General features: G+C 40.8%; 1 protein-coding gene across 1 annotated transcript in view; it reads right to left on the minus strand.

Moving 5' to 3' along the window:
* LOC135514214 (homeobox protein cut-like 2) overlaps window positions 1–8,207 on the minus strand; it is a 128,486-nt gene extending 120,279 nt beyond the window's left edge. The window contains 1 exon segment of the mRNA XM_064937530.1: window positions 8,145–8,207. Within this exon segment, the coding sequence (XP_064793602.1) occupies window positions 8,145–8,207 (63 nt within the window).
* Window positions 8,208–13,616: the final 5,409 nt, after the last annotated feature.

Consider the following 13,616-nt stretch of genomic DNA (forward strand, 5'->3'; position numbering starts at 1 on the left):
GAGAGAGAGAGAGAGAGAGAGAGAGAGAGAGAGAGAGAGAGAGAGAGAGAGCGAGAGAGGTAGTGAGAGAGAGAGAGAGAGAGAGAGAGAGAGAGAGAGAGAGAGAGAGAGAGAGAGAGAGAGAGAGAGAGAGCGAGAGAGGTAGCGAGAGAGAGAGAGTGAGAGAGGGAGTGAGAGAGCGAGAGCGGGAGTGAGCGAGCGAGTGAGCCAGAGAGGGAGCGAGAGAGGGAGCAAAAGCGAGAGGGAGGGAGAGAGAGCGAGAGGGAGGGAGGTAGCGAGAGAGAGAGGGAGGGAGGGAGCGAGGGAGGGAGGGAGGGAGACAGGGAGAGAGGGAGAGAGGGAGGGAGCAAGAGAGGGAGAGAGGGAGCGAGCAAGAGAGAGAGGGAGCAAGAGAGAGAGGGAGCAAGAGAGAGATAATATATAAAAATGAATCTGGAAAAAGAGGAAAAGCTATAGGAGAATGCAGTAAGAGACTAACATGGGAAATTGAAAAGGAGCGATTCAATTCTGCTCTTTGTTCTTCTTCTCCTTTATTTTATTTTTAATTACGATTCAAAATGCCTGAACAGTCCCTTTGTTTTAACTGGGGGGGGGAGTCTGTGACCACATTATAATGCAAAAACAGTGACCCTGTTGCCATGAAAGATTGCATATTTAATTCCGATTAGAGAGTTCAGGAGCCACCTTGAAACTAGCAGAAAGAGAGACTGCCTTAGGGCCTACTTTACACACGCGCAGAGCTGCTAACACAGTCGCAACACACAATCAATACCCCCAACGTCCTCCGCCACCAAAATAAATTAGAAAGTGACAACAGAAGAACGACATCAGTTGCGATTCCAAAAGAAGTGGTTGCATGGAAACGAAGGCGTGTGGAATGGGGAGCGGGGAGCATGGCTATGTGGGGGCAGAACTGATCTCTGGGACATTGCTCTCTTTTATCCCTCAGGACATAGTGACTTCATCAGTCAGATCATTAAGGAAACACACTATAAATAAATCCTTATGAAACACATTCACTTTTTTTCATGTACATTTGCGGTCTGTTGTTCAACTACTTAGGCCAAAAACAATCAATTAGAAAAAGGTAAAGGAGCCAAATGTGAGGGGGCAATCAGTCTAAGTTGAGTCTCCATTTACCCACTAAAGCGCATACATCTTAAAACCCATCAATGATCATAGACAGAGCAAGACATCAATCAAGGACCCAATGAATGAACGAATGAATGAAAGACCCTATTGTTTAGTTTACATTTGTATGGCGAGTAGCAGAAAGATATCTCCTCCCATGTTAACTGTTACTTAGATGGAAGTTCAGCGACAAGACAAATGCATTTTCCTCATGAATTTATAAAAAGCAGAAATCACCAAAGAAGAGATACGTCAAGAGCAGTAGTGGCGTCAGGGAAACAGTAGCCTGGATGGAGAGATAGACTTGGTCTCTCTTTTTCTCGAGTGAGGTGGTGTATTAATCATAGAGCAGCGCTTCATGTCTACACTTCCTGTTCCTCTCCATTAAAAATGATAAACTGTTCCTCTTAAAGCCACTCGCTCGCTTCACGGTCCCAGTCTGCACCTTTCGTAGTAAAAAAGCAGAACTCTTCTCAGATTTATTCCATCCTGCTCCCATTGTTGGAGATGAATAAGATAGTAATTAACTGGAGCGGGGGTAGCAGCTGCACAAAGACAGGACTGGCTAACATAACAAGCCTGATCCATCTGTTTTTGCTGTAACCCACCTTTTGTATTATTTCTATAAAATGGAGGACATCTGCTTAGCGATAACAAACACAGTTTGGATTCTCAAAAGAACCATTGAAAGAGAGGGACCATCTTTTCTCAGGTCTTCCCTCTCCTGTTGAAATGAGGACAAATGGGCCCTAGAAAGATGTACAACACAGAGCCCACCGTATCCCTCCTCTCCAGTAAACACTTTGAGCAAAGACATATAATAAGAGCCCCGGGATCCCCATAGAGACCCTTGAGAAGAGCAGGGAAGCATTGATCTCATGAGCTTAGGGGCCCAGGAGCACCCTTCACACTACGCTCACCTCTGCTGCACAACAGAACAGGCCCGCCAGCATCACCAGCACACATCATACACCATACAAAGCCCAGCTCTCACACAAAAACCAGGGTTCCTTCTTTTTTTATCCCTGAAGGACAAAATGGACAATAGAGGGAATGAATTAAAGCCACTGAAGCCCTGCCAAATTCAGCAGGGGAAGGGTGGAATAGGGACGAGAGAGGGAACGAGAGAGAGAACGGAGGAGAATTGAGGGGATTCAATATAAGCTCAGTAAAATGAAAAAGAAAGGCTTGGTGTTCAATACGTCTGCAATGCCGTCACAGTCAAAACAAATAAAGAGGGGCCACTGTAGAGACACCGCTCAATATGGACTCGCTGGGCAGGGGACTGGCTGTCAGCAGGGAGAGAGGACACAGATTTATACCCATACCGATGAGCCATTACCTCTCCCCTGAATCCTCCGTCTCCCCTCGCCCGCTTGCCTGACGCAGTGCTAAGGAAGAAGAGCATGCCTCCTGCAGAGTAATGTGTCCCTGAAGTTTTGTTAAACCTGGTTATTTACTCCTGCAATGAAATTGCTTCAGTCTAGGAGCAGTGGAATAAAATAAACAGGAACATGAAATAGATCATGCCTTTTGCGAGAAAGCACTGTCAACTACCAAATGGGGATTACTGCTGAATGATTGGGGTGCAGGCTTTGGATAGGATAGGGCTTTTAGGTAGGTCTGAATGCTAAAGCAGAGGGTGAGACACCGGAAGAGAATCCCAAGGGTCACGAACAGACGATCAGAAACTAATCTATGATTCTTAATATTAATAATATCCAAATGTAGATCCTTGTTAGAAATGGTCTCACACCGTTGAAAAAAGAAAGCCTACTTCCGAGTTTAGTGAAAGCACGAACTTATCATCATTACAAAGACATCCTCACACACACCCATAACAAACCGAGTGTACTTATTCTGCAAACAGGGAGATGAATGAGGCAAAATGCCTGTGGATGGCGGCTATGGAAATCTGCTTGAAGGAAGGTCAACATGATTAAGCTGACATTAATGGCAGGTCTACTCTTTCTGTGGGAATGCTCACCGTAGCTGTCTCTAAACCCATTTGTCATTCCATTCCAAATGCTGAAGCATCTGCTTTGAAGTCTCTACCACTAATGCTACATAGAGGTTAAACAGCTTAATGCTGAAGTCAGTTTCACTTCTCTCTCTCATGTTGCCTGCATTTTATGTACCCGGGTTATGGCTCCTGGATTTCACAACTCAATTTACCCCAGCTAGTCCTGTAAAAGCTGTCTATATTCTTATTTGCTTTGTATTCGCTGTCAAAGAATAAGAGAGGGGCTTATGGTAAACGAGACCATGACAGACGTTAACCTTCTGATATCTCCCAATGAGGAGGAGGTGTGAAAGCATGTTGGAAGAATGTTTATCTAGCAGGGTACGGGATGCAACGCAGACCTGTGGTGGTGATGCTGCAGCTTATGTCCCACTGCTTTTTAAAATGATGCTTGATCCACTGAGGCCTTTTGAGAGAGGCCAGTCAAAGAGGAGATTGCAGTGACAGCTCCAAAGGGATGGACATATCTTCCCCTTACTCTAGTAACATTTTGTTTAGCATTTGAGGTTGGCTTCAAAGCTTAGCATCCATCTCTGCCTCTGCATGTGTTTGTATGTGGGAGTAAGTCAATAAAAAACTGCACATCTGCATTACCTTGCGTGCACGAGTATGGCTGTCCTTACGTGATTAATATGTACCCGATGGAGGAGGTAAGTGGGGCTCCCGAGTGGCGCAGCAGTTAAACCACTGCATCTCAGTGCTAGAGGCGTCACTACAGACCTTGGTTCGATTCCAGGCTGTATCACAACTGGCCGTGATTGGTGATTGGGAGTACCATAGAGCAGCGTACAATTGGCCCAGCATCGTCCGGGTTAGGGTTTGACCGGGGTAGGCCGTCATTGTAATTAACCGACTTGCCTGGTTAAATAAAATATATATAGAAAAAAGTGCACAGGTGTATGTGTGTGCAAGAGTGTGTCTGTCTTTGTGTGCATTTTCTCATTGCATACCCTGGGGCTCTGTCTCCACCCATGCTGCCTCCCTGGGTTGCCCATGCTGTTTGTTGTTGAGGCTATCAATGGATGCCTCAGGAGCTATTCCCCCCTCTCCTCCTTTATAGATCACTCATTTTCTCAGGACACAAATCCTAACCCTCCTTTCAACCCTATAGTGCCCTAGACCTGGCATTTCAGGAAAATGATTAGATTATGGTAGCGCCTAATGTTACAAAAACAAAAGTATTAAAGCATGAATGAAAGGGAAACAGAGAGCTGTTTTCACAGCCAATTTCAGATTGCAGGGTTTAAGGGGGCGGGAGCTGCTAGCAAACGGCGTACAGAGAAAGCAGCCAGGCTCACAGGATGCAAAGCAATTTCACTGTTTGGCAATAGTGTTGTCTCTGTCTGTGGATTAGAGCTGACACGAGAGTGCCTGAGTCATGCTAAATGTAGAACAATCACAGCCTTTTGTTCCTGATCTCGACTCAATCCCTCAGAGAATGATGGAGAGAAGAGAATGGAGATGCATGGGGCTGGAAAATGCCATCAAAAAGCATATTGCTAATAAACCATATAAAATGAACACAGAATTACATCACTTTAAGACAACAGAGGGATCCTCAAATGAATTGAATATAAACTGGGACCACAGTAATGATATTAAACTAAAGTTAGTGAGTACATTTGGATACGCTTACTTGAAACTTTGAAAAACCACATTGCATTACACTTCAAAATGTACCTGATTGATAGTTGATTACTTTAAAGAAATAATCTTCTAAATACATGATATTTCCTCAATTCTATTTTGGAAAGCTAATGCGTGACTTTATATATGAATACAATACACAATGTTATTACAATGTAATACCTTCTCATAAACTGTGTCCTCTTGTAGTCAGACCTCACCTTGGGTCTGAGAATGCTCCCTACTGGCTGAATGATCTCCTGGGCTTTCTCCCTATTGGCTGAGAATTGGCTTGGGCCTGGCAGGAGCTGGCAGGACAGCTCCTGACCCGTCATTTTCCATGGTCGCCAACAGAAATGCCATCTGGCTGGTGTGAATGATTACCGCAGCAATGGCCATGTGACCTGCGGCCAGCGAGAACCAAGGTCACTCCACTTCCATGCTCTCACTTTCCCTGCCCTGTTTTTACAAAGCTGTGGATGAATCATTCATCTCAGACTATTCTGCCACAGAAAACTAGTTCATAGACATGGTATATTTCACAATCCTGTTTGTTGATATTGATAATAGCACTGAAAGGGTGATGGATTAAAGTCTGTCTGTGATCAGAGGGGCATGTCACACTTTGATCTGGAATAGATGATTCATAGCAATGTTCTTTAAAATAGACACCAGGATGGTGAATTGAAATGAAGCGACAATGGAAGGTACTCTGATAATGTAACATGCCATGTGACATGTTTTTATCCTATGGCATCGGTATACCAAAGAGCAAGAATAAACTAAAAGATCTCCCCTGAGCTTCAATTATGTCTCACTTAGTTTATAAGCATATTTTATTACCATTTGCTGGTGGTGATCTCCAGATATAGATTGCCACTAGTATCCTTTATAAAATGAATTGAATTTCAAATTGTCAATATGCAAATACGACCTTGACAATTATGGAAAACCATGTCATCAAACTAGCAATGCACAAAATATAAGATGATTTTGACCCTGGACAGACATAAATTGCATCCTACATGTTATGGTGAATAATTTCTGTCAGTGACAGTTGATTAACAGAATAATTCATAAATGACTGTAGGTATAGAGCTACAATATACACTGAGTGTAGAAGGACACCACCTATTTCCATGACATAGACTGACCAGGTGAATCCAGGTGAAAAATATGATCCCTTATTGATGTCACTTGTTAAATGTGACTGCAACTCAATATTAGGAAGGTGTTCTTAATGTTTTGTATACTCAGTATACTGAGTATACAAAACATTAAGAACACCTTCCTAATATTGAGGTGCAGTATATATATATATATATATATATATATATATATATATATATATATATATATATATATATATATATATATATATATATATATATATATATGTGTGTGTTTTATAGCTATTTCTACAGATTCTAAAGTGTTTTCTTCACTACAGAAACTCCAACATGACTGACATCAACATTGGGATGTTCAAGATGTTTCTATTGAATAATATTATTCAGAAACGACATGTTAGACATGTTCTTCTTTTCAACCTTGCATTATAAACATTACGTTTTCAAGTTAAGGTAATGTGCACAAGTACAGTGAAATTCCTTTCTTGACAGCTCTAAACCCAACAATGCACTAATCAACGTATGCACTTATCAACGTAGTAGTAAAAAATAACATAAGTTAGAATTACTATGTTACACAGAAGATCAGTGACCTTCCTCAACGTTGTCATAGATATCTGGATCTTTTTGGTTGGAAATACTTTATTTTGAGCTAATCTTAGCACAAAAGCTTTCAGACCTCGTTCAGGTAGGAAAAATGGAATTTCCTCATTGAATTCGTCTGCTGAAACCTGAAAAGCGGTCCTTACATTGGATATTTGATTCTAACATTGGCCACTAATACAGGGTTGCAGCAAACGAATGATGTAAAAGCATGCTATTTTGTAGGTTAACAGGCAAGATGTGAATGAACCCCTACGTAACACAACACAGCTCAACTCGCCCTTTGGATCCCCGACTACATGAGTAGTCTAGCGATTGGGGGGCAGAATAACAATCAGCTCTGATTTCTTCTCCGTTGGCTTTTCCGCAGGACCTGACTTGCCATGCTCCTGTCATTTCTCATGTTACAGAACATCAATCATACGGCAGACAGTGCCCTTGCGCTGGCCGAGCCTGATTTACAAACATTAGCGGGGAATACAATTACACAGTCCTTGCCCGAATAGCCTAGTGCTCACAATGCGGCTTGAGATAAGGGAACCGGGCTGAAAACAGAAAACCTTATTTCGTACTGAGACGCACAGATAGGCGAATTACATCATCAACACTGTGGCTTTTTAGTGATGTCAAGTGTTACCGAAATGTTATTGAAACTGGTTCATTATAAATGCTATAACATATGCTACATAGGAAGTCAGCAATATATTGTGAAACTATTTGTCAATTTACTAGACAAGTTTGTAAAACCGACTGGATCATTGACAACTTTGTGATAACCAAGTAAAAATATGGGCTGTCTATTTTGTAAAAACATCATTCAGATGTCTGACTATTGATCATTGAACACGCTTTGCATTTAGCCTGCATCTATAGTCTACACACTATAATCATTTTACACGCATGTTACAACGCGCACCACCGGAATGACCAATAGGCTAAATAGGCTACATGATAACATCATAGTTAGACTAAGCCTATCTTCTAGTTTTCTGATTGTGTTATAGTCTAAAAGAGAAATAACAAACAGACAATCAATTAGCCTGGTTATATGGCTTGAATAAGCGATCAATATTATTTAGCAGATGAACAGAAAAAACTTTCATCAATCTAATTGTGCAAACAAAGTTGATTTATATAAAAAACGAAAGACAAATTATTTTTTTATCATACATAGAAAATAAAGTAGAACCAAATGTCGCTAAAGAGATGCAGTAGAATGCACGACCACCATGTACTCATAGAATAAAACATTAAGCTGGTAAAAAGTTACGTCCTAGGAGCTAAATTCATGAGGGCATAAAAAGTTTCCGTTCTCTATCTACACCATGATGAGCACTATAAAGAAAGAATCGTATAAAAAAATATAAGGGTTAAATCGGTGATGTTGATCCCAGCGGTGAACGCAGAGCGAAGGCTATACAGTGCGCCTGTGCTACTCTATGGTCGGTGCTCCATCGCTGATCAATGATTGAACTGAACAAAGGCAGAAGAGGATCAATTTCTAATAACTATCAATGCAATGCCGCCGATTACTTTCTCCGTTCGTCCACAGTTTACACATTTCACATAATTTTAAAGTACATAATGTTATATGAACAGATATAACCAGAAGGGTAAAGGATAACACTAACCTGAAGCCGCCGTAGATTAAATTTCTTCCAATATTGAAACATCGATCCCACATCGGCGGCCATCTTGGGGATATTGAAGAGATTTTTTTCAGCGGCTGCAATAAATATGTGGGCTGGATTCCCCTCGCTAACAACGTTTACGATAAGGCTACTCGTTCTACTTGAACAAAAATAATAATGAACACATGAACGTCCACTGAACTAACACAAATATGTTTGTTAAAAAGCAATGATATCCCGGTGGACCCCGAGTGCTCTTTTCTACATAAAAAAAGAATATCCATGCATTTGTGCAGTCCCGGATATTAACTGGACAATTGCACTTGATTTTGGTTTGGCAAAGTTATCAATACTGACGTAAGGGGTTGACCACAACCGTCTGGAAAAGGGGAAGAGAACAACAATGTGACCTATGCATATTGTGTTTATAGAAATCCGTCTACAATAGTATGAATAAAACAGTTGCGTCCATATCTTGAGTCCTAAATACTAGTAGGCTACACAGCATAGTCTACCTCTATGTATGTTTACACCTCTCCTTCCATTAGCTTATGCTACAAATAACAGTGAATGGGTAGACTAGGCTATGCACTAAAAAATCTAAACCCATGAAGTGCATTTGTATTTCTGCTCATCAGAAGCAAGCGGCGCAGATCGTAACCATTGCGAATGCATCCACCTACGCTGGTGAACTAATACAAAATTGTTTACTCTGTGACCATGTTAAATTGTGACCATGTCAAAATGTGAAATAATACTGCAAAACTGCTTATATAGTTTGCCTAATTTGAAATAATAACTTCATAATAACTTTAACTAACCTTCCACTGTCTTAACTTTGATAAATGATTCCTACATATAGGCCTATTGCTGCCACTGATTATATATATTTCACATTTCCATACAAATATGTTTTTTATTATAAATGTTAATTCATATGTGACAATGAATGGATCAATCTAACAACTGGCTCTATATTTGATCTCTGAACAGTTGCTGGTGTATGGTGGGTTAACTGGGTCTCAGAAGAAGTGGGTAGGCCTATAATGCAGGCATATACAAAATACAAGTAGGCCTATCTATCTGGGATACATACTGGTAAAAACAAAGGCATAGAGTGCATTGTAAAGTATTCAGACCCCTTAACTTTTTCACATTTTGTTATGTTACAGCCTTATTTTAAAATGGATTAAATACATGTTTTTCCTCATCAATCTACACAAAAATACCACATCATGACAAAGAGAAAACAGGTCTTTAGAAATTTTTGCAAATGTATAAAAATTTAAAACAGAATTACCTTATTTACATAAGTATTCAGACCCTTTGCTATGAGACTCAAAATTGAGCTCAGGTGCATTCTGTTTTCATTCATCATCCTTGAGTTGTTTCTACAGCTTGATTGGAGTCCACCTGTGGTAAATTCAATTTGGCTGGACATGATTTGGAAAGGCACAAACCTGTCTATATAAGGTCCCATAGTTGACAGTGCATGTCAGAGCAAAAACCAAGCCATGAGGTCGAAGGAATTGTCTGTAGAGCTCCGAGACAGGGTTGTGTCTAGGCACAGATCTGGGTAAGGGTACCAAAAAATGTCTGCAGTATTGAAAGTCCCAAAGAACACAGTGGCTTCCATCAAATTTGGAACAACCAAGACTCTTCCTAGAGCTGGCCGCTCTACCAAACTGAGCAATCGGGGGAGAAGGGCCTTGGTCAGGAGATGACCAAGAACCAAATGGTCACTCTGACAGAGCTCCAGAGTTCCTCTGTGGAGATGAGAGAACCTTCCAGAAGGACAACCATCTCCGCAACACTCCACCAATCAGGCCTTTATGGTAGACGGAAGCCCCTCCTCAGTAAAAGGTACAGAACAGCCTGCTTGAAGATTGCCAAAAGGCACCTAAAGACTCTCAGACCATGAGAAACAACATTCTCTGGTCTGATGAAACCAACATTGAACTCTTTGGCCTAAATGTCAAGCGTCACGTCTGGAGGTAACCTGGCACCATCCCTACGGGGAAGCATGGTGGTGGCAGCATCATGCCGTAGGGATGTTTTTCAGCGGCAGGGACTGGGAGACTTGTCAGGATAGAGGGAAAGATGAACGGCGCAAAGTACAGAGAGCTCCTTGATGAAAACCTGCTCCAGACTGCCAAGGACCTCAGATTGGGGTGAAGGTTCACCTACCAACAGGAAAAAGACCCTAAGCACACATCCAAGACAACACAGGAGTGGCTTCAGGACAAGTCTCTGAATGTCCTTGAGTGGCCCAGCCATAGCCCGGACTTGAACCCGATCAAACATCTCTGGAGAGACCTGAAAATAGCTGTGCCACGACACTCACCATCCAACCTGACAGAGCTTGAGAGGATCTACAGAGAAGAATGGGAGACACTCCCCAATTACAGGTGTGCCAAGCTTGTTGCTTCATACCCAAGACGACTCAAGGCTGTAATCGCTGCCAAAGGTGCTTCAACAAAGTACTGAGTAAAGGATCTGAATACTTATGTAAATGTGATATTTCAATATTTTTATTTTAATAGATTTGCAAAAAATTAAAAATAAACTATTTTTGCTTTGTCATTATGCGCTGTTGTGTGTAGATTGATGTGGGTAAAAAACGATTTAATACATTTTAGAATAAAGCTGTAACATAACAAAATGTGGAAAGAGTCAAGGGGTATGAGTACTTTCCGAATGCACTTTATGGGAAGCACTTCGTACCCTACCTAAAAAAAAGCATATGATTGATGTTATTGACAAATTGACGCAAATGCTCTAAAAAGTGCCCTTAGGGTTTAAAAGGTGAATGTGCTTATAAAGTCAATTACTGGATTAGGGTCTGAATTTTAATTACATTATGAATTGAGATTTTAAAAGAGTATGTATAGCCTACGGTATCTGAGGGGTTACAAAAGTGTGTATTAACATACTGTTCTTCAGTGGTAGCCTTCTTTAAAAGAACACAGCTAGACACAAGTACAACAAACAGGAAAGTGATATACCATGCAGGCATTCATGTTCATCATCTTTGAAGCACAGTTTTATTTCACATATAAATTCCATGGTGACAACTCTGGTCAATCTGCCCCTGGTTACATGAAGGGGTTTGTTAGCCCAGTGAGGCTGCAGACATATTTAATAACATACAGTCATTTATTTATTTCCATCTTACTTGACTCTCTGCACACCATAGACTCAATATTGTCAATATTTTATAGTGGTGATGATGGTGGTGGTTCTTATACCAACTCTGTACTTCAAACAAATCATTTCCCTCCACCATTAAAACCACACCGTATTCAAAGAAAAACTGGGCTTGAAGAAGACCAGTTTTGGTGTTGTCTGCACATCCCCATCCCTCAAGGCAATACGTACATACATGATAATCTGGAGCCATGTGAAATCACAAATATAGGCAGAAGCCATTAACTCAGGCCACTGTGATATACATCATAATGCAGTTGATGTACATCTTACATGCCTTATAAAACGATTGTGAAGGGAAATAATATGCACATACTGTCATACTTCAGCAACTTGTAGTTTAATACAATCTAAACCATATATAAGGGAGAAGTGTCATATACTCATGCCAGACAGAAAACACCTAGGGGGAATTCTGAAGGAAGTTTATTAAAAGTTTCAGTATTATTGCGTTTTATTGGTGGCTCGAGGGTGGCAATGAGATGCAAGCCTCATATGAAAATAATAACATCTTAGTTAGCTGTGATTTATCTGGAAACTTAACATTCAAATCAGAGTTGATATGGAAGACAATTTCATGCCAGGGTTGTGGCCACAATAATCCCACTGGGCTGTGTTTTATGTAAATATGTTGTCATCCAAGGTTGACTGAACAATGCGGCGCTTACAGATTTAATTCTCAAGCCTATCGATCAGTCACCTGAGCGAGTAGGCTCACACATGCTATTTGGTCATGTTTTGAGCTGTTTTATGTACATGTGCAGTGAATGGTGACCAACCAATATTGACAGGTACAGGAAAAGATGCAGATGATGTCCACTTCTATTACATGGGTATCAAATGCAGTAGGTCGAGTAGAAGAGATGATCAAAATGAAGACGAACCCGAAGAAATGTACTGTATCAGTGGCTCCTTTTCAAAGACCAAGTTCAACTTGGTTTGACACATTGAAAGATGAGCTGCTAGCACTGCCTACTGGACAACATGGGTAAATGGTTTTCAAAGCCAAGGCAGTTGTATCCATTGCCACAGTATAGAGCATGTTAATTAACAGTCACAATTTGAGCCATCCTTCCACTCTTAATAACCCAAAGAGATGAGACGACTTGGACTACAGAGAAGGGTGAAGGCAACTAACAAGTTTACAGAGAATGACATAAAAACATCCATGTAATGCCACTGAGAATGTTACATTTCTTTCTGAGGGAGAGCCTGAGGTGCAGTAGCTTGAGTGTTCTGTGTTCTGGGGTATGGTGAAACAGAAACATTGCAGGTAAGTGTGTTTTCAGGGCAAAATAAGGACATTATGTTCACATTTAATGAGAAGGGTCCAATTTAGTGTAACCTTTTCTCTATTGATGTTCACTGGCTACCTGTCCCTCAAATAATTGACTTTAAAATTCTCCTCCTGGTCCACAAATCCCCAAATGGTATCGGACCTGCCGACCTGTCAGATCAACACTCCCCCTATGAACCTTCACACACCCTACTGTCAAGCCACGCCAAATTGCTTCATGCACCCAGGACCCGGCTCAGAACAATGGGGGACCGTGCCTTTTCCTCCCATGCACCATGCCTTTGGAACTCCCTTCCTGACAATCTCATGGCTGTTCAGACTGTTAGGTCTTTTAAAGCAGGATTTACAGTAAGACTCATTTTTATCGGCTGGTCTCCCCTTCCCCCTAGACTTTGATTGTTGCTTTTATGATGTGGTTATATTTTTACTTTAAAAAAAAATCTATATTATCTTTTATTTTATGCACTTTGAGATTGTTCTTGTAAAATGAAAAGCACTTTACTAATGTAATACATTATTATTATTATTATTATTATCTTGTTCACAAATTCAACTTTATTGTTTTGTCCTGTGAACAAAGATGTGGACCAGTAAACCTTCAAAACCAATTAATAAAAATATTGATTAAAAAAACTCATTGTCAATTACAATTGATGAGGTATTAGAAATTCTTATTGGTATTGTTTCATGAATTACCTGCTCCCCCATCATAAAACTAAGCTTGGGTAATAGATAAAACAATCTGTTTTTCTGGGGAAGAGGAAAATCCCAGTAATAAAATATTAATTGAGAGTCAAGTTCTACTGCAGACTGAAATACTTGGGGAAGAGGCTGGCACTATGGCAGCAGAAAGGCACAGATGCCACAGGGAGGCTCACCTAGCTAGGTTAGATATATTCTAGGCCAGTACAGTAGATGGCAGCAGCCATCAAATCCACCCAGAAGGTTGGCTGGCAGACTCCTTTGAA

This window comes from Oncorhynchus masou, chromosome 25 (assembly GCF_036934945.1).
Source record: "Oncorhynchus masou masou isolate Uvic2021 chromosome 25, UVic_Omas_1.1, whole genome shotgun sequence".
NCBI lineage: Eukaryota > Metazoa > Chordata > Actinopteri > Salmoniformes > Salmonidae > Oncorhynchus > Oncorhynchus masou.